This window comes from Schistocerca piceifrons, chromosome 11, assembly GCF_021461385.2.
Source record: "Schistocerca piceifrons isolate TAMUIC-IGC-003096 chromosome 11, iqSchPice1.1, whole genome shotgun sequence".
In the NCBI taxonomy this organism is placed as follows: domain Eukaryota; kingdom Metazoa; phylum Arthropoda; class Insecta; order Orthoptera; family Acrididae; genus Schistocerca; species Schistocerca piceifrons.
The window spans coordinates 119,114,174-119,137,308 of NC_060148.1; the positions used below are offsets into that span (position 1 = coordinate 119,114,174).

A 23,135-nucleotide genomic window follows, 5' to 3' on the forward strand; every position below is an offset into this window, starting at 1 on the left:
CAAGTACACTGAAGGTTTGCGCGTCAACAGCTGTATTCCTCTTAAAACTCTCATGATAGCGTCGACTAATTATAACAGAGAAGCCAGGACAAACTACAGGCACGCATTTGACAAGTTTCTTCACGTGTAAGAAAAAATTGTGTAACATTTACAAATAAATAATATCTCGTAGCATAAAACATTCACAAGAAACAGGAAGGGTTATTTCGGACACTTGTTTACATTCAAAAACATCATCGCTTTTCCCATGTTTTTGTTCAGTGCCCGCAAATATCGTTGCTCTTTTGTCATCTGTTGATCTTGTGATTCGCAGGTGTAATGTTTGTTTTTTACGGGGAGTAGTCCAGGCCAGTTTGTCCTCGGCGAATATGTTGTTGCGCGAAACTGCCTATTTTTTAGCTTTGAGTGCCTGGCTCTCGGTATTTTTTGTGCCTTGTGATTCCCTGAAGAACAAGAAGCGTGCGTGCAAATGGGAAAATCCGTGCCGGTGTTCTTTTCCGTCGGGTCTTGCCATAGATTTCTCTGAATTGGGCTTCAGAAATGAATGGTGAGAGCGAAAACAAAGATAAGAAAAACTTATGTAATCTTAATTGTGCTACTCTGTCACAGTTATATCTGTTAATATTAATGTTTGTTAAGGGCTGTGTGGAAGAGAAATCTGGAGGAAGTGAACGCCACGAATAATTAATGCAGTTCGAATTTATGCCACAATGTAGGACTTCATTTAGTGTACACCTCATTACTGTACATTTTAGAGTTGTCACTTAGTGACCAATCGTTACGTGTGGACCGACATACAGTAGTTTACAACTTCTTTTCTGTTGCCATGGGTATTATTTTGAACCACGTTTTGAACACACACACACACAAGTCGGTCTTTGACACTCATGTTAAATGTCATTAGTTTGGAAACAAATGATAATGAAACGGAACAGCCCCGTTTCAAACCTATTAATGTGTCAAAAGACCACTCATTTTCATTGAATTACGGAAACAAAAACGCGACTTCGATCTGAATCATAAATGAATCAACATATCTCGTACTTTTCCGCCCATTCAGATTTTTAAAAAAGTATTTGGTTTTAAATGTTACAATAACTCTGTGGCTAACTCAGCTAAAAACGTGAACATATTGAGTATTACGTTATTAATGATTTCTAAACTGTTGTTTCCTTGGAATTTAGAATTTCCCAAAGTATTTGTTTTTAACACACTGTCCCAAACCTTTCTATTACGTTTTCGTTTAGTGCACCCCAATATAAATATTAAAAATGATACTGTAAAAAATTCTTTGTAGCGAGGTTGAGGCCTCTATGTAGTGTCACTTCTTTCAGCTCACATATTGCTCTTTCTACTGAAACTCTTCTTTTGCTAATAATTGCTACATCATGCCCCCATCTGGCTTTACTTTGTGCCTAAGTAACCAGATATATGAAGCTTTCGAATGGTTGCTTCAAGAGTCAGATTAAAAAGCATTGTAGAGAGGATGTCCCCTTGTCTGACTCCTGTACTAATAAACAATTTAATGAGTTCGTCAACCACTTACATTGCAGCCTTGGAACTAGCCAATGTTGCTAGGGTAATTGAAACATACGTAAATGGTATACCAAGCAGTAGCAAATCAGTCAGCATTTCTGCCCTATCAAGACTTTCGAAGGCCTGCTTGAAGTCTATAAAGGGATTATGAAGCTCAATATTATACTCGTATGCCTTTTCGTGTGTTTGCCTCAGTATAAATATCTGATCCGTTGTTGACCTACTATACCAATATTCACACAGATATTCTCCCAAAATATCTTCTGCATGTGGACTAACCTGTTTTAGATTAGATTCGGTGTTTGTTCCATAGGCCCAAACATGAGATGTCTCTCATGAGTGTGGAACATGTCAAAAAGTATAACATAAAAACAACATAGAACTTTTAATATAATATTCACTTCCCAGATCATGTGTCACGAGATGTCAAAATATGTGAAAACATTATAGTAAAATGGAACAGCTAATATTTACAGAATTAATACACTGTCAGAATGAAACATATTTAGCCTATGCACTTTTAATAAATCTATCATATGCAACATACCTAATATTGACTGTTGTGACCAAGTGCTGTCAAAATTGAAATGTAACAGAGATTTTTACATAAGTTGGTCTAACAGTCCCTATGAAGATATACATTTGTAATGTAGAAGGAATTTCCTATCAACAAGTCTTTCATACTCTGTATAAACTCTACTGTATCCAAAAGCAAGTTTTTAATGGTTGCTGGCAATTGATTGAAAATGTGTTTTCCTTAATATTGGACCCCTTTTTGTACCAAAGTAAGTGGCTTAGGTCTTCATGTACACTCATGCTCATAAATTAAGGATAATTGCAGAATGTGGTGCCACACAACGTGGTACTACACAAAACTGGCACTAATAGCATAAGCACATAGGGAACACACACGACACCAATCTGTAAGTCCACGGTATTGTTGATAAGTTGAGAAAACCATCCCGAAACGCATGTGCTACAAAACGCCACTGTTTCCTGCGCATGTACCCCGACATCAGTATGGGATATGATCACCGTGCACACGTACAAAGGCAGCACAACGGGTTGGCATACTCTGGATCAGATGGTCGAGCAGCTGCCGGGGTATAGCCTCCCATTCTTGCACCAGTGCCTGTCGGAGCTCCTGAAGTGTCGTAGGGGTTTGAAGACGTGCAGCGATACGTCAACCGAGAGCATCCCAGACATGCTCAATGGGGTTTAGGTCTGGAGAACAGGCAGGTCACTCCATTCGCCTGATATCTTCTGTTTTAAGGTACTCCTCCATGCTGGCAGCTCAGTGGGGCCGTGCGTTAACGTCCATCAGGAGGAAGGTGGGACCCACTGCACTCCTGAAAAGGCAGACATACTGGCGCAAAATGATGTCCCAATGTACGTGACCTGTTACAGTTTCTCTGTCAAAGACATACAAGTGTGTACGTGCACCAATCATAATCCCACCCCCACACCATCAAACCACGACCTCCATACAGGTCCCTTTCAAGGACATTAAAGGGTTAGTATCTGGTTCCTGGTTCATGCCAGATGAAAACCTGGTGAGATTCACTGGTCAGACTATACCTGGACTCATCCGTGAACATAACCTGGGACCACTGTTCCAATGACCATGTACTGTGTTCTTGACACCAGGCTTTGCGAGCTCTCCTGTGACAGATGGTCTGTGGAATGCACCTTGCAGGTCTCCGGGCAAATAAACCGTGTCTGTTCAGTTGTCTGTAGACTGTGTGTCTGGAGACAACTGTTCCAGTGGCTGCGGTAAGATTCCGAGCAAGGCTACCTGCAGTACTCCATGGCCGTCTGCCACTTCTTGTGGTGTTGTACACTGTGGACGTCCAGTATTGTAGTGCCTGGACACATTTCCTGTCTACTGGAATCATTGCCATAATCTTGAGATCACAATTCGTGGCACATGGAGGGCCCGTGCTGCTACCTGCTGTGTTTGACCAGCCTGCAGTCGCCCTAGTATTCTAACCCTCATAACGTCATCAATATGTGTTCTTCGAGCCATTTTCAACACATAGTCACCATTAGCATGTCTGAAACGCCTGCATACTTACTCGCTGCACCGTACTCTGACATGCAGCAACACACCTCTGTGTATGTGGACTGCTGCCAGTGCCACCATATGACAACCGCAGTTCAAATGCACTGCATGGTCAAGGTGATTTAAACCTGCAAACCACCCACCAGAGCATTGTTTCACCATGTAGCAGCATCATCCTTAATTTATGAACATGAGTGTAGATTGTTTGTATTCCTAGTATTGATACTATGTATTGAGCTATTAGTTGGAAATACACACACATTATTTGCAATAAATTTCATTAATAAATAAATATACTGAGAAGCAGTGGTTATAATACCCAGTTCATTGAACAGATTTCTACATGATGTTCTTGAATGTTCACCACAAATGAGTTTAATACACACTTCTTCACTCTCAAAACTTTTGCGTGGTTTGATGAATTACCCCAGAATATGATCCGATACAACATAATAGAATGAAAATAAGCAAAATACGGAATTTTTTTTATAGTTATATAATATTAGAGAGAATCTTATAGGTTACACATAGCAGAGTGATTCCTCAGTAATTCAAACAAATTTTGCGTACTTCCTTATGTCTTGTTGGAGTACACCCAAGATCCACTCTTCTGGGATTCTTTCCTGATTTTATATCTGCATGGTAAGTTTATGGAGACCAATTCCCCCATTTTTCAACAGTTTTGCAGTTATTCCTTCAGTTCCTGGTGCTTTGCTGTTTTTTTGGACAGTGCAAAATCCGTTACATATTCCAAGACAAAATATTATTTTACATTCACATTGTTTTGGCTTCACCAAATCACAAACAAATTATAACCTTCCAACATAACCTAGACCTTGGCCAATGCTCCGTATCAGTCTGTCACCACAATCTTCATTCTGCAGTAAAGCTTCTTATTGTGTGACATATTCATTTGCCACACCAACCCACTACATACTTATTACCTTTCAACCTAAGCTAGACCTCAGGCTATATAGTGTAGTATTATTTGTGATTGTACAACACATATGATATTTTCTGGATATATATTATTGTTAGTTAATGATGTATTTATTAAAATGCTGTCCATACCTGTCTTACCCCACTGTACATAATTTTGATTGTTGTGTTAACGTTTGTATTGAAAATTTTGTGCTCTGACCCTATCTCAGTATCTAAAGAAATTTAATAATTTCTGCCTCTGTAACATCCTGTTAAGCAGAAATTAAATGACATGATAAGTAACTTGGCTCCAAGAATAATCTCCTCTGCTCTTTACACTGAAATACAAAATCTCATTTACTTTGCTTATTTTCACACTGTTTTCTCTGTTAGTATCACATTGTGGAGTAACCCAGTGCATTCACAGATAATGTCACTCCAGAAAAGAACAGCTGGAAAGAAAATGCAATTACTTGATAGATTAGCAGCATAAAGATGTGTCTAGTTAACAGTAGTTTCCCACGACCAACCCACTGGTTTAGTTGCTAGCATAATTGGGGTCGACAGAACCGTCCGATTCCACGCGTCGGCTTTGACCAGTGACGTTAGGGTGTTGTTGTGTGTGACGTCATGACGGTGTGGAGTTTGGTTTGTGAGTGTGGCGTGTTTGTAGATCTCGTCGTGTTGTGGTTTGTTGTGCTCTTTGGTGGTATGTTCAGGTTTTCGTTTGTGTTGTGTAATGGGCTCAGTTTGCTTTTGCTCATTATCAAGAATTGTTCGAGTGTCGGCTGTGTTTGTAGTGGAATTCGTTTGTGAGTTAACGATTTTGTGTCAAGGTTAATTTAGTGTTGTTCGCTGTACATCGTGTGGTAATTTTAGTAAAATTAATCGGTTGTTGTTTTTGTTCAGGAATGAATATGAAGGATAAAATTAACACTGCGCAGGTGAAGGGAAGTGTTCGATCCCAGTGTGTGGCTGTGTATGTTGGTATTGGTATCGGGAGATGTTTTTGAGCTATATAGGCCAAGGGAAGTGTTTGTACCTAATTTATGGGATTGGAAGCTGTTAAGGGTAGTGTTTGATCCTAATTTATGGGATCGGAAGCTACTGTTGAACTGTATCGGTCAAGGGAAGTGTCCGATTCCAAATGATATTGTGTTTAGTGGTATTTGGGGAGCTTTGTGATTTTGGTTTTTTTTGTCGTTTTGTGTGGTTTTGTATGGGGGTGGGTGTCTAAATTTGTTTATATTTAGTTTGCCCCCACCCAAAAACACCCCATTTTCTGTGCTTGTCCCGTTAGTGTCATTAGGCTTTTTGTGGAAAGTGTGTGTGTTTGTTTTTTGATGTATTTTCGTCCTGATAATGTGTACGTAACGACTTTATATGTGCCATATTGGAATCGTGGTTTATGGTCGTTTCCGCCATATTTGTGACGCCATGGGTTAAAGCAGATGGGCCGGATCGGATGCTTCCGTATTGAACTGTAAATTCCAAGTTCGGTTCTTAGAATTTTATGTTGTGGAGAGTTCTAGAAAAGAGTTAATTTAACCTTGTGAGGCTAATAGTTTGGACAAGAAGAGAATAGATGCTTTCGAAATGTGATGCTACAGAAGAATGCTGAAGATTAGATGGGTAGATCGTATAACTAATGAGGAGGTATTGAATAGGATTGGGGAGAAGAGAAGTTTGTGGCACAACTTGACTAGAAGAAAGGATCAGTTGGTAGGACATGTTGTGAGGCATCAAGGGATCACCAATTTAGTATTGGAGGGCAGCGTGGAGGTTAAAAATCGTAGAGAGAGACCAAGAGACGAATACACTAAACAGATTCAGAAGGATGTAGGTTGCAGTAGGCACTGGGAGATGATGAAGCTTGCACAGGCTAGAGTAGCATGGAGAGCTGCATCAAACCAGCCTCAGGACTGAAGACCACAACAACAACAACGAGGCTAAATGAGAAGAAAGAGTGAAATAATTGGCAAAATTGACGTACATGCTGCCAAGGTGGATAGAAAGGTTTGTAGTTGGCTAGAAATTGCATGGCACACATTCATTTGCAGTGGGAGTATTATACACTCCAGTCACATTAATGTGACCATCTGTCAGAAGCCTGAAGAACCATTTTTTGCAGTACGGCTGTGAGATGTGCAGGAAGAGTGTCACTGAGGTTCTGTGAGGTAACTCCAGGGATGTGAAACTGTGACAATGTGATCCCACATATCCTCGATTAGGCTTAAATCTTGAGAGTTTGGTGGCCATGGGAGTACAGTAAAGGTGTCCTTTGAACCGTGCATGTACACTGTGAGCTGTGTGACACGTTGCATTGTCCTACTGGTAGATGCCGTAATGCAGAGGGAAAATAAAATGCACGTAGGGGTGGACGTGGTCCGCAGGGGTAGATGCATATTTGTGTTGATCCAGTGTGCCTTCCAGAATGAGAAAATCACCCAGGGAATGCCATGAAAACATTCCCCAGACCATAATGCTCTCTCCCGATTGCAGGGTGGTTTCTTTCAGATGTTTCACTCTGTACGTGCTAACATCAGTCTGTCCAGTGGAGCATAAAGTGTGATTCATCTGAAAAGACCACCTACTGCCACTCAGTGCTCCAGTTGCAGTATTCGCACGCAAATTCCAGCCTTCGACACCGATGAAGAGCAGTCAGCATGGGGACATGAACCGGGTATCTGATGCAGAGGCCCAGGTGAAGCAACGTTTGCTGAACAGTTTTGGAGGAGACATTGTTAGAAGAGAAAGTTATGTTGGAAGAGAAAGTTATGTTGAAGAAAGAAACAAAGCCAAACAGATAATTGCAGCAGCCAAGAAAAAATCTTGGGAAGACTTTGGAAACAGGTTGGAGATTTTGGGTCAAGCTGCTGGAAAATCATTCTGGAGTGTAATTAGCAGTCTTCGAAAGGGAGGTAAGAAGGAAATGACAAGTATTTTGGTGCTGGTGAATCCTGTCGATGCCTTGGGCAGATGGAGAGAATATTTTGAAGAGTTGCTCAATGTAGGTGAAAATACGATCAGTAATGTTTCAGATTTCAATGTACAATGGGATAGGAATGATGGTGAAAATAGGATCACATTTGACGAAGTGGAGAAAATGGTCAGTAGATTGCAGTGCAATAAAGCGGCTGGGGTGGATGAAATAAAGTCGGAACTCATCAGATACAGTGGAATGTCAGTTCTTAAATGGCTTCACAGGATAATTGAAATGGCGTGGGAGTCGGGACAGGTTCCATCAAACTGGACGAAAGCAGTAATCACACCAATCTTTAAACGTGGAAACAGAAAAGATTGTAACAACTACAGAGGTATCTCTTTAATCAGTGTTGTGGGTAAAATCTTCGCAGGTATTGTTGAAAGGAAAGTGCGAGTATCAGTTGAGGACAAATTGGATGAAAATCAGTGTGGGTTTAGCCCTCTTAGAGGTTGTCAGGACCAGATCTTTAGCTTACGGCAAATAATGGAGAAGTGTTACGAGTGGAACAGGGAATTGTATCTATGCTTTATAGATCTAGAAAGGGCATATGACCGGGTTCCTAGGAGGAAGTTATTGTCTGTTCTACAAGATTATGGAATAGGAGGCAAACTTTTGCAAGCAATTAAAGGTCTTTACATGGATAGTCAGGCAGCAGTTAGAGTTGACGGTAAATTGAGTTCATGGTTCAGAGTAGTTTCAGGGGTAAGACAAGGCTGCAACCTGTCTCCACTGTTGTTCATATTATTCATGGATCATATGTTGAAAACAATAGACTGGCTGGGCGAGATTAAGATATGTGAACACAAAATAAGCAGTCTTGCATATGCGGATGACTTAGTTGTGATGGCAGATTCGATTGAAAGTTTGCAAAGTAACATTTCAGAGCTAGATCAGAAATGCAAGGACTATGGTATGAAGATTAGCATCTCCAAAACGAAAGTAATGTCAGTGGGAAAGAGATATAAATGGATTGAGTGCCAAATAGGAGGAACAAAGTTAGAACACGTGGACGGTTTCAAGTACTTAGGATGCATATTCTCACAGGATGGCATCATAGTGAAGGAACTGGAAGCGAGGTGTAGCAAAGCTAATGCAGTGAGCGCTCAGCTATGATCTACTCTCTTCTGCAAGAAGGAAGTCAGTACCAAGACCAAGTTATCTGTGCACTGTTCAATCTTTCGACCAACTTTGTTGTATGGGAGCGAAAGCTGGGTGGATTCAGGTTACCTTATCAATAAGGTTGAGGTTACGGATATGAAAGTAGCTAGGATGATTGCAGGTACTTGTAGATGGGAACAATGGCAGGAGGGTGTCCACAATGAGGAAATCAAAGAAAAACTGGGAATGAACTCTATAGATGTAGCAGTCAGGGCGAACAGGCTTAGATGGTCTGGTCATGTTACACGCATGGGAGAAGCAAGGTTACCCAAGAGAGTCATGGGTTCAGCAGTAGAGAGTAGGAGGAGTCGGGGTAGACCAACGAGAAGGTACCTGGATTCGGTTAAGAATGATTTTGAAGTAAAAGGCTTAACATCAGAAGAGGGACCAATGTTAGCACTGAATAGGGGATCATGGAGGAATTTTATAAGGGGGACTACGCTCCAGACTGAACACTAAAAGGCATAATCAGTCTTAGATGATGATGATGACTGTTGGAAGCCCCATGTTCCAAATGCGTGGTCAGTTGCTCGACAGTTGCACATCTTTTCACCCGTAAACACCTCGGCAGCTGTTGATCGCCACTGTTGTCCGTGTCCCGTGGTGCCCCACAGCTGCCACAGAACCAGTTTTGGAAAGTGTCATTTGCCACGCATGGTATACTTTAAAGATGGTGGCACATGAACAGTTTACAAACTTAGCTGTTTTGGAAATGCTTTCACTCTTAGTGATCACGTCCTTTTAGACATCAGATAAATTGCTCCATTTGTGCATTATGACAATGACTGCACTGTTTTATGCATCCTCCCCTTCCCCCACAACATACTGGGTGATCAAAAAGTCAGTATAAACTTGAAAACATAATAAACCACGGAATAATGAAGATAGAGGGGTAAAAATTGATGCACATGCTTGGAATGACATGGGGTTTTTATTAGAATACAAAAAAAAAAGAAACACTCCATATTGCTAGACGCGTGAAAGATCTCTTGCGCATGTCGTTTGGTGATGATCGTGTGCTCAGCCGCCACTTTCGTCATACTTGGCTTCCAGGTCCCCAGACCTCAGTCTGTGCGATTATTGACTTTGGGGTTACCTGAAGTCACAAGTGTATCGTGATCGACCGACATCTCTAGGGATGCTGAAAGACAACATCTGACGCCAATGCCTCACCGTATCTCCAGACATGCTTTACAGTGCTGTTCACAACATTATTCCTCGACTACAGCTATTGTTGACGAATGGTGGTGGACATATTGAGCATTTCTTGTAAAGAACATCATCTTTGCTTTGTCTTACTTTGTTATGCTAATTATTGCTATTCTGATCAGATGAAGCGCCATCTGTCGGACATTTTTTGAACATTTGTATTTTTTTTTTTTTGGTTCTATTAAAACCCCATGTCATTCCAAGCATGTGTGTCAATTTGTACCTCTCTATCTACATTATTCCGTGATTTATTCAGTTTTCAAATTTATACTGATTTTTTGGTCACCCGGTACTTTATACATATCCTCCACTGCTAGTTCTGCCATCGGCTGTCTGTGGATGGTTATTGCCCGTTGACATCGAACATGTTGTTGTTGTTGTTGTTGTTGTTGTTGTTGTGGTCTTCAGTCCTGAGACTGGTTTGATGCAGCTCTCCATGCTCCTCTATCCTGTGCAAGCTTCTTCATCTCCCAGTACCTACTGCAACCTACATCCTTCTGAATCTGCTTAGTGTATTCATCTCTTGGTCTCCCTCTACGATTTTTACCCTCCACGCTGCCCTCCAATACTAAATTGGTGATCCCTTGATGCCTCAACACACGTCCTACCAACCGATCCCTTCTTCTGGTCAAGTTGTGCCACAAACTTCTCTTCTCCCCAATCCTATTCAATACTTCCTCATTAGTTACGTGATGTACCCATCTAATCTTCAGCATTCTTCTCTAGCACCACATTTCGAAAGCTTCTATTCTCTTCTTGTCCAAACTATTTATCGTCCCATGTTTCACTTCCATACATAGCTACACTCCATACAAATACTTTCAGAAATGACTTCCTGACACTGACGCACATCGAACATATGCGGTGGTCATATTAATGTGTGTGTGTGTGTGTGTGTGTGTGTGTGTGTGTGTGTGTGTGTGTATATATATATATATATACCACACACACACACACACACACACACACACACACAAAGATGATGTGACTTACCAAATGAAAGTGCTGGCAGGTCGACAGACACACAAACATACACACAAAATTCAAGCTTTCGCAACAAACTGTTGCCTCATCAGGAAAGAGGGAAGGAGAGGGAAAGACGAAAGGATGTGGGTTTTAAGGGAGAGGGTAAGGAGTCATTCCAATCCCGGGAGCGGAAAGACTTACCTTAGGGGGAAAAAAGGATGGGTATACACTTGCGCGCGCACACACACACACACACACACACACACACACACACACACACACACACATATCCATCCACACATATACAGACACAAGCAGACAAACTGTCCATTCGCATGAACGGACACAGGCAGACAGTGTTTGTTGGTAATGAGGATCACCCTGTGGCTAAACATGCCTCAGTGCACGGCCAGCACATCTCGGCACAGTGTTACACCGTCCGGGTTATCTGGATACTTCCCACTAACACCAACCTATCAGAACTCCGGAGATGGGAACTTGCCCTTCAGTATATCCTCTCTTCCCGTTACCCACCAGGCCTCAACCTCCACTAATTTCAAGTTGCCACCGCTCATACCTCACCTGTCATTCAACCACATCTTTGTCTCTGTTCTTCTGCGCCGACTGACATCTCTGCCCAAACTCTTTGCCTTTACATATGTCTGCTTGTGTCTGTATATGTGCGGATTGATATGTGTGTTTTTGTGTGCGAGTGTATACCAGTCCCTTTTTCCCTCGAAGGTAAGTCTTTCCGCTCCCGGGATTGGAATGACTCCTTACTCTCTCCCTTAAAACCCACATCCTTTCGTCTTTCCCTCTGCTTCCCTCTTTCCTGATGAAGCAACCGTTGGTTGCGAAAGCTTGAATTTTGTGTGTTTGTGTTTGTTAGTGTCTCTATCAACATACCAACGCTTTCGTCTGGTAAGTCACATCATCTGAACCTCTTCAGGTGTTGATGACACGCGACCTGCTAAGTTCCCTAACTTGAATTCAGCCACTCGTCACTTTGGCTAATCAAGTTTTTGTTTAGCTGTGTGCTGCTTGTAAAATGGTTCCTTTATTTTCGCCGCTTATCAGCTCCACTACTGGTGCAATCTATTATACTACGGAGAAACAGTTAGAGTCTGTACGAGCCCATGCTAGGTCCGCTGTAGGATTATGGTGCTTAAACGACAACAAAAATGTGTTCAAGGTTTCACCTTCTCAACACACACATCAATCGCTCCCAAACCAATCGAATTAGACAGCTAACAACCCAATTACCTCTGGGTGAGCTGCAACCATTAATCGTCCACCACGGACTGGATATCAATTTCACCGATTCACAAAAACTCAGCACCTACAAATCTACTTCTGTCTCTAACCAGGCGCACGCTGGTTTTACCACAGCAAACTATTTCTTTTGACCGGAACTGTCCGCAGGGCAACAATCAATTGATAGTACGAACACCTAAATTCGCCAAAACCAGTGTATCACCAGTGACTATTCATAAAATCACACAGAATCTCTGTACATTCAACTTTGGGTGGAAACAACCGTCCCAGCCACGTACATAAACAGGGGCATAACAAACTAAATAGTCACACTGCCTCGATGAGCTGCAACAAATTAAAATACTGGTTCTACTAATCAAAACTTCTTTCCCTCTCCCAAGCCTTAACTGCCAGCTGCAGTGCCTCAATACACCACACAGTGGGTCGCTCTACTATCAGACCAGATCCTGTATCCACTTAGTTGGTGAGAGGCCTACTTGGGAACTAACTAACTCTTTACACCCTACAATAGGAACCATTTTTACGTCAAACATGCAACGCCATGCCAACTTTTAACAATTAATTAATTATTCATTGATGCTGCCGCTCATCTAAGACAGCGGCCAGCTGCTGTGTGTCGCTCAGGCATCATCTACGGACCCAGTTATGGCGAGTTGGTGCATCGCTGATGTCACACATGCTCACCATCTGCAGTTATCCTTTTTTTCTTTCGTTGATGCTCTCGGATCATCTGCAACATATTTTCTTTCTTAACACATTGTACACGTATATTTACAGTAACCACCAGGTGTTGTTATTAAGTTATCAGGTAGGATGCTCAGCACTAGTAAGGGTGAATGTAACCCGTGCGTTTTGACACAGCACAGTGAACACCCGTAGGAATTTGTGTGCAGTGTACGATAATGATGCTGTTGACAGGAGTGCTTTTGCCCCAATGAGTTAAGAGAGTTAAAGTCTGAGGCAGTGCAAAAACTGAGTTCGAAGATCAGCCACGTTCGGGGCATCCTGCCACAGCCACTGCACCCAGCATGGTGAATCGTGTGGATGCCGCATCATCTTATCTTGACAGTTGTCTCTGCAGATACCGGAGATCATTGAAGTGTATACTGCTGAGTCAAAACGTTATGGCTACCTGCATAATAGCTTGTTTTCCCATCTTTGGAATGAAATACATCACTGATTCTGTGTATTAGGGATCTGCAATTTGTTGGTAGGTTTGTGTATGTATGTGGCATTAGATATCTATGCACAGGTCGTGTCTATCTATCTATATCCGAATCCCGCTCCAGTTACTGCCAGGTCTGGGTGTCGAAGAGTCCTCTCCATTTGGCTCGGTCCTCCCACCACTTTTCTTCCTCCACTTGCTGCCAGGTCACACCTCTCCTTTCTACAGATATTCTCACTCCCATTTTCCACCATGTTCTTGGGCGCTCTCTAAGTCTTTTCCCATCCATCTTTAGTTCTTCCATAATTTTGGGGAGTCTCTGCCCATGCATCCTCTTAACATGCCCATACCATCTTAACCTCTTTCTTTCAATTTCTTCTCTCATACTTTCTTGTTTGAGGTCCTTTCTAATCTCTACATTCCTTACTCTGTCCATTCTTGTTTTTCCCTGAACTGCTCTGAGAAATTTCATTTCCCCTGCTTGCAGTTTGCTCCAGTCCCTTTCTGTCATTGTCCATGTTTCTCCACCATAGGTGACAATAGGGATGTAATAATTCTTATACATAAGGAGTTTTGCTCTTTCTGAAACTTCTTTATTCCAAATCAGGTGTTTTATTGTTTGGTAGAAATTGCCTCCCTTCTGTAACCTCCTATTAATTTCGTTAGTTATTCTTCCATCCCTAGATATCTCATTCCCTAAATAAGTGAAACTTTCTACTACTTTGAGGGTTTCTCCATTCGAGGTAATATTTCCATTGATTCCTTTCTCTCTTCCAAATACCATTACTTCACTCTTATCTTTATTTATTTTTAATCCATACCTTTTCATTATTTCCTTCCACACATCAAGCTGTAACTGTATATCTACCTCTTTATCAACCCATATTATCATATCATCTTTTTGTCTTTTTCTTTTACTATATCTTTAACTGCCCTATTCATTCCCTCCATCACAACATTAAAAAGTGCAGGAGATAGAATACTTCCTTGCTTAAGTCCTTGTCTTATTTCAAAGTATTCAGAGTTCCCCAATGGTGTTCTAATTCTACAATTGTGTCCTCTGTATGTTGTCTTTATAACATTAATGTATCCATCTTCTATATCTATATTCTTCATTTCTTCCCAGAGTCTTTCCCTGTCAACTGAGTCATATGCCTTTTCTATGTCTATAAAAACCATTATCACCCTTTTGTTATACTCCCAACTTTTTTCCATCAATTGACGGATAGAAAATATCAGGTCGATCGTGCTTCTTCCTTTCCTAAACCCGTGCTGTTCTTCAGTCAGCTCCTTTTCTATCTTTTCACTTATTCAATTTAGTAAAATTCTTTCAAAAATCTTGACTGTGTGTCTCATAAGGGTTATTCCTCTGTAGTTTTAACAAAGTCTTTTATTGCCTTTCTTGAAGATGGAAACAATGTCTCCTGTTCTCCAGTCGTCAGGTATTGTACTATTTCTCCACACACTTGATAGTACTCTATACAGCTACTGCATTCCCACTGGACCTGTTGCTCTTATCATGTCCACTGATACTTCATCAGGTCCTGGGGCTTTCCCCCCATTCATCTTCTTCACAGCTTTTTCCATTTCTTCCCGTGTAATTTGTCCTAATTCTACTTCCCAACTTCTCTCAATTTCTCCATTATTTGTTGTTTCCTCATGTACCTGCTCCTCAGCATTTAACAGTTTCTTAAAATATTCTTTCCAGAGATCTTTTATATTCCCTGGATCTTCAATAATGTTACTGTCCTCTGTTTCCATCTTTACTGGTACTTCAGAAGCCTTCCTTTTATTTTTCATCATTTTATAGAACATTTTCTTATTGCTCTTCACATCTTCTTCAAGTTTTTTTGTAAACTCTTCCCATGCCTTTTTCTTTGCACAGGTCATGTAATTTGTGTAAATAATTGGCTGCTGATTTGCGTACGCAATGATGGCACCCAGTAGTGGTCCGGATGTGTTTCATAGGATTTACATCAGGTGAACCTGGTCACAGAGACATCAACGCGAGTTCACGATAGTTCACCTCAGACCACTGCTGTGTAGTGCAGTTCTCGCTCCAAGAAACGGACAGTTAAACTGCTGAAAGGTGACATTGCCGTCAGGGGAGACGTCAAGCGTGAAGGGATGCAGGGGGTTTGCAGCTGTCAGCGTGTCTTCGATTAACGTTTCCATTGATTGACAGTTGAACATGTAGGAGTGGCCTGCTGTGGAGCTCCATGTTAGATAATGTACGACGAAGTGTGTGCTCCGAAACATTTGTGCGTGCACCAGTATTGTGCACTTTCAGCAGAGATGCCACAGGTCACCATCTGTTCTACTTTGCAGAGCAGACAAGCCTCTGAACCCCACATTCTGTGAAAAGTTGTGGGTGTCCAACCTAGCAGTAGTTTCACTGCACTTCTGCCTCTTTCGATAGATGCTCACAACAGTAGCATTTGACCAGTTTTGCCGTTTTTGAGATACTTGTTCATGCACTCTTCAAAATAATAATATGCCCTTTATAAAAGTTGCTTATCTCAATGGATTTCCCCATTTTCAGCCCATATCTTCACTAGGGTGATCCCCTGTCCATGTCTGCCCAGCTTACATACTGTTGTTACCACATCATGTGCCCACAACGCCACCTGGTGAGATCCAACCTCACAGTGGCAGTGGTCATAATGTTTTGGCTCGTCACAACAGAGCACAAAATGCAAAGAAAAGCTATTTTGTCTGAAATATTGGAATAATTTGAGGCCAATGGGGCTGCCTTTGTGCCATGGCTTGTTAAAGGTGTCGAAACCTGAGTGCATCATTTTGAGGAGGAAACAAAAATGAACACACACAGTCACAAATTTTGTGTGTGCGTGTGTGTGTGTGTGTGTGTGTGTGTGTGTGTGTGTGTGTGTGTCTTTTGCATAATTCAGAAGAAGGCTTTTTGTCACATGTAAAATAAATTTTGATTGGTATAGTCATCAAATTCTAACTCTTAAGGTTAAATACATTGTTGTTGTTGTTGTTGTGGCATTCAGTCCTGAGAATGGTTTGATGCAGCTCTCCATGCTACTCTATCCTGTGTGAGCTTCTTTATCTCCCAGTACTTACTGAAGCTTACATCCTTCTGAATGTTTAGTGTATTCATCTCTTGGTCTCCCTCTACAATTTTTACCCTCCACGCTGCCCTCTAGTACTAAATTGGTGATCCCTTGATGCCTCAGAACATGTCCTACCAACCGATCCCTTCTTCTAGTCAAGTTGTGCCACAAACTCCTCTTCTCCCCAATTCTATTCAATACCTCCTCATTAGTTACGTGATCTACCCATCTAATCTTCAGCATTCCTCTGTAGCACCACATTCCAAAAGCTTCTATTCTCTCCTTGTCCAAACTATTTATCGTCCATGTTTCACTTCCATACATGGCTACACTCCATACAAATACTTTCAGAAATGACTTCCTGACGCTTAAATCCATACTCGATTTTAACAAATTTCTCTTCTTCAGAAACGCTTTCCTTGCCATTGCCAGTTTACATTTTATATCCTCTCTACTTCGACCATCATCAGTTATTTTGCTCCCCAAATAGCAAAACTCCTTTACCACTTTAAGTGTCTCATTTCGTAATCTAATTCCCTCAGTATCACCTGACTTAATTTGACTACATTCCACTATACTCATTTTGCTTTTGTTGATGTTCATCTTGTACCCTCCTTTCAAGACACTGTCCATACCGTTCAACTGCTCTTCCAAGTCCTTTGCTGTCTCTGACAGAATTACAATGTCATCGGTGAACCTCAAAGTTTTTATTTCTTCTCCATGGATTTTAATACCTACTCCGAACTTTTGTTTCATTTCCTTTACTGCTTGCTCAATATACAGATTGAATAGCATCGGGGAGAGACTACAACCCTGTCTCACTCCTTCCCAACCACTGCTTCCCTTTCATGTCCCTCGACTCTTATAACTGCCATCTGGTTTCTGTGCAAATTGTAAATAGCCTTTTGCTCCCTGTATTTTACCCCTGCCACCTTCAGAATTTGAAAGAGATTATGAGACAAAATTATGGGACATTATTTAATGAACAACCCTTGTATGTAACAGTTTCCTGTGGTCAGGAGTATTGGTAAACATGTTTACATTAAACTACGCCAGTGATGAGTAATCCAAAATATTTTGTACACTCCATATCCCATGTAGTGGCACCATGACGTTAAAGTTAGATCGAATTGAACCCACATGCTGATGTAGGCCTCTCAATACTTATTCTACTGCTCATTGTCGAAGAATGGAGTTGGGATGGAGGAATGGATCTGCTGTTCTCTCTACGAGGGTAGTTCGGAAAGTAAGTTCGATTTGGTAATAAAAGGAAATCGAATACAGATAAAGAAAGCAATTTATTTCACAAAAATCTATCGCTTACACTGGTTTTCAACATAGCCCCTGTAGTTTTCCAGACGTTTCTCATAGCATGATATAAGTATTGTCACATAATTTCCTCACCACAGTGTAACGTGTTCTTTTACCTCTTCATCGTTGTTGAAGTGCTTACCACCGAGGAATGACTTCAGGTGCCGGAAGAAATGAAAATCACTAGGAGCGAGGTCAGGACTGAACAGAGGATGGCCAAAAATATTCCTGCCAAAGCTCTGAAGGAATCGTTCTGTCACATTCGCAGTGTGTGGTTGAACATTGTCGTGAATGAAAACCACACCTTTCGGGACCATTTCTCGGCTCTCGTCCTGTATGTTTCTTAAGCTTCTTGCAAGAAACATCCTTATTGATTGCTTCACCTCATAGTAAAAAAGCAGTTGGTGAAATGCCTTGTCTGTCCCTAAGCCCTGTCCACGTGACCTTTTGAGGTGTCAGGAGTTTCTTGGGTTTAACCTTTTCTGGGGAGAAATGTGTCTCCATTCCATCAATTGCCGTTTCGTTTTGTGGGTCCCATAAGTGACCCAAGTTTCATCCCCAATGACTATCTGGGATAAAAATTTCTCACCATCATCATTGTACAGTGTGAAAAAATCAAGTTCGCTACCGATCCATTGCTGTTTGTGTTGTTCACTAAGAAGTTTAGGCACCCAACATGTGCCTCATGCCTAGTTTATGAAAACCCAGTTTTTCAGAACAATCCTATAATTTACTGTTTGTGAAATTGGTTGAAACACAGTAGCATTAATCGTAAACCAAAGGTGTTTTTTACACACCCATCCTTAAATTGTCAGACGCGTATTCTCACCACTGGAGCACTCATTGCATTTTTCCCCGTAAAGTTCACAGATTTGTCAACGAATGTCGCTTGCTTTAACATTCTTAGCATTCAGAAAGTGAATTGCAGATATCAGTTCACACGCAGTGGCATTTTTGACCAATGATGCAACTATAAACAATCACTACAAATGACACACAACACAGAATGAGCTGGAAATGGCATAATTTTGTTCTGCTTGAACCAGAGATATTACTGCACACGAGCGGAACTGTGACTGTAGCAGTGCCGTGGAGAAAAATCGAAACTGAACTTACTTTCCAAACTAGCCATGTTTATTACTAAATGACTAACCCAGGGTTCAGTAACCTGGACGAGTTGCAGATTATCTAACGGCCTTCAGAGGGAACAAAATTTGACTGAATTTAAAACTCTTTCATAGTCTGCTCAACAGGTTCATACCTGTAGACTTATGTTACAGGTTTAATACAGTCAGACAAGTTTTACAATTATACGCTGTATGTATGTCTTCAGGCAGTGTAACTCATGGCATGCAAATACCTGGAGTATATTCGCCTAGTATTTGAGGATGAGGACACTTGTAACTTCCAACATACTTAAACCTTGTACTACCATTGGGGTCAGTATGACCATACACACACACACACACACACACACACACACACACACACACACACTCTCTCTCTCTCTCTCTCTCTCTCTCTCTCTCTCCCCAAAAGTACTTTTAGTATTATGTGCCTCAATTTATAAAACTGGAACCCTTATAGGATTGCTTTGCTGTCCATCCATCAGACTGTTAAAACATTTTTTTCTTGGTAACGTGTAGATGCACCAAGTTCAGATTTGTGTCATATGTTGACGTCTATGGTCCCTTGGCAGTATAAAAATTTTACACTTCTGAGTCGGTTCAGTCAAAAGATACGGCCATTTATGCCACTCTTTTGATACCAGAAAACTCACTCATCATAACCTGTAAGGTACCTCCCATTTCTAGAATCATGAAATTTGGAAAGAAGCAAGGTTTCATGGTACAAGTAAAGGAAAAAATCCGAAAATTGTTAATTTGTACATATCAAAAGAACATTTTTTCAGTTTTTATCCATCTGTTGGTCTGTCTGTGTGGTAATACCCACTTTCCTCTGGAACAAGTTGGCATATTAAGCTCAGATTTATGTTATGTACTACAGTCTGTGATACTTTGGCAGTGAAAAACATTTACGTTTCTTAGTCAGTTCAGTCAAAAGATTCGGTCATTTATGCCACATATTTTGAAACTCTCAAACCCACCCATCAAAACCTGTAGGCTACTTCCCATTGACATAGAATGAAATTTGGAAAGAAATAATGTTTCAGAGTACAAGTAAAGTAAAAAAAAATCGAAAATTGTTAAATTGTAATGATATCACATAAAAAATATCTTTTTGCCATTAGAACATGCATTGCATTCATCATCCATCAGAATCATAATAGATGAACATTAATGCATGCAGACATAAAATGTAAGTTGTACTCATATTTTATTGACTGCATAAAAAAATATTTTATTAAATTTTATATATCTACGTATGTAAACTGAAAGTCCCTGTTCGCTTCTTTTTGCATGTTTGGTTTAGTCCAAGGAACTACTGTAGAGATTTTGACGTGGTTGTGGAATTTCCAGGACCAATATCTTGTCAGTATCTATGACGGTAATCCCAAAAGTAAGGTCTCCTATTTTTTTATAAGTACATAGACCTGTTTATTTCTACAATTGTTTACATCAGTTTACAGCTTAAACATTTAGCTATTTTTCAGCATCCACCATTTTTGTAGATGCTGTGGCAGTTTTTGTATGCCCATGTCATACCAGCTCACCGCCATGCTGTTCAGAAAGTTATGAACCTCTTCTTTCACCTTGTCGTCTGAGCTGAATCACTTTCCGGCCAAATGTTCTTTTAACTTAGGGAACAGGTGCTAGTCACTGGGTGCCAAGTCAGGACTATAGGGTGTGTGCGTGATTATGTTCCACTGAAACTGTTGCAGGAGAGCAATGGTTTGCCGAGCGATATGTGGGCGAGCGTTGTCATGGAGAATGTGTACCCCTTGCTCAACATTCCTCTTCTCCAGTTCTGAATTGCCCGTTTGAGTTTTTTCAGAGTCTCACAGTAACTGTCAGCGTTAATTGTGATCGCAGTGGGCATAAAGTCGACCAACAATACCCCTTTCCGATCCCAAAAAACGGTTGTCATAACTTTACCTGCAGACTGTGTTTGTTTGAATTTCCGCGGCATTGGCGAAGAAGGATGCCGCCACTGGCGTGATTGTTGCTCGGTCTCAGGTGTAAAGTGGTATGTCCAGGTTTCGTCACCTGTGACAGTTGAGTCCAGAAAGTTGTCCCGTTCGGCTACAAGGCAGTGAAGAAATGCGCGGGAAGCATCAACTTGTTGCCGCACGTGGTCCTCAGTCAGCATCCGTGGCACCCATCTTGCGCACACCTTCCGGTAGTTCAATGTTTCCGTTAAAATTCTGTGAGCGGTGCTTCGGGAAACCTCAGGAACCAATGTCAGAGATCATCCAGGGTGATCTGCCGATCTTCACGCATGCTTTGCTCAACTTTCAACACTGTCTCCTCGGAAGTTGACGGTCTCTCGCTCCTTTGTTCGTTGTGAATTTCGGTCCAACCAGCTGCAAACTCTGTACACGACTTGCAAGCATTTTTGACATCAATGCACGACTCACTATACACTTGCGTCAATTGGTGACGGATTTCAGTTGGTGCAGTGCCCTTTGCGTTCAAAAACTGAATAACTGTGCGCAATTCACACTTGGCGGTAACATCCAACAGGAGCTCCATTCTCGACGGCTGCCAAGCTGAGACTGAGCGCCTCAGCGTGGCGTGTGCATGTTTACACACAGCGCGTGAAGCACTCTTCATAACAGTGTGACCAAGAGCCACACAAAGAGACTTCTGTACTTATTGAACTGTGAATTTACTTTCAAAATCTTCTCTTAAAGAATTTACTTTATTTACTAACAATTCATCAAGAACATTGACACATTTAATCACACTAGGTGAGTGTGGAAGTAGTTGCCAGGGAGTAACTGATGAAAATGAAATTACCTTTAACAAATGGGAATTTTATATTCATAAAAGCCTTTTCAAAACAGATTTAAAATTTATAAGCAGAAAAGCACCCTCGAAATATCAAATTATAATTTTATTTAGAGGCAGAAAGAACAATATTGACAGTATGAGCGTTCGGGCCGAGAAGCTTGCCGCTCCCTTTGAACACGGGCGTAGTCACGACCGCTCACAACCACCTCTGAAAGACTACACTGGTGCAAATCTGCAACTCACCAGATTACTTTAAACTAAAAATTTTAACAACTCACACAAACACATTAACTATGCACCCCGTAAGAGGGATGGAAATGATACAAACACTCACACTAAGAAATTATTTGCCACCGAAAGTGCAATTTGTTTTTAAAAGGTCTCTTATGGTGGAAGGGTGGCAACTTTATAAAAATGACTATTTAAATAAAACCCATGAAATTCAGACTTACATAAAATGTACAACGTGCTCTACATTACATATATACCGCTTGCAAGACAATAGGCCAGATAAAAACATATTACAGGAATTCGGCCTTTACACCTTAATTCTATAAATTTGTTAACACCGAATCTGACAAACATGACAGAAGCAGCTATTAACATACGGCAGACCGACAGACAGACAGACAGGCAAATGCAGACGAGAGACAAACGAGCAAGCTGGGGACGAGAAACTGATCAAGAAAACAAGTTGAATTTAACAAGTAACTGAAACAACATATAGCGAATCACTTAACTTCAAATAACTGCGATTTCTGGCGAAGCCCTGGCGCAGCACCCCCAAAACGCTCTCCCGAACTGTCTGCTGCCAGCCGCTTCAACGGACGCAGAAAGGCGCGCCGATCTCCTGTCTCAGGGCATTGCAGCTCGTCCCGGCCAGACCGATGTCGTGGGTTGACTCCTGTTGCTCTCGTGTTGGCCGCGAAGCCACTACCCCTCGCTATACGGCGCGGCCCACTGGACTCACGTGCAGACCTCACATGCTCCGACGCTCAAGACGGGCAAGTCATCTCGTGTCCCAGTGCGTGACTGACCAACCGATTGATCCAACTGCCAATGTTCATTGCCTGAACAACCTCGAGCAGACTGGTGGCCTAACACGACACTGACTAAGCGATACACTCGGTCGGACCCACCCCTGCAGAGGAAGCATGCCCTCAGGCTACCCGACATCCCTGCCCCAGGAAGAGACCAACCTACCGATCAATCCGACTGCGAATGTCCATTGCCTGAACAACTCGAGCAGACTGGCGGCCTAACTCATACTAAAACTCCAGACGACAGACAGACACTGACTGCCCCACACTGACCAGGCTGACCAACTGACCAGACTCGCCGAAACTCACAGACTCTGCCTGGCCAACTGCACCAGTGGTGAGCTGATAGCGCCCCTTAAATGCACGTGAACAGGCAACCCCTCCCCTTTCCCACCAGAGGGAGACACCAAAGCTGCGATTGCCGTAGCGGCGCCACCGCCAGAAACGGAAGGCGACTGCTTTACACTATGCACTGCGGCGCACTCTTCAAAAGAGCAGATTTTACCACGGCTCAC

General features: G+C 41.7%; 1 protein-coding gene across 1 annotated transcript in view; it reads left to right on the plus strand.

Annotated features, from left to right (window-relative positions):
• The first annotated feature begins 305 nt into the window (after nt 1-305).
• Nucleotides 306-23,135, plus strand: part of LOC124720095 (cation-dependent mannose-6-phosphate receptor-like) — a 129,970-nt gene continuing 107,140 nt past the window's right edge. The window contains exon 1 of the mRNA XM_047245384.1: nt 306-547. Within this exon, the coding sequence (XP_047101340.1) occupies nt 369-547 (179 nt within the window). The 5' untranslated portion in view covers nt 306-368. The remainder of the gene's footprint in view (nt 548-23,135) is intronic.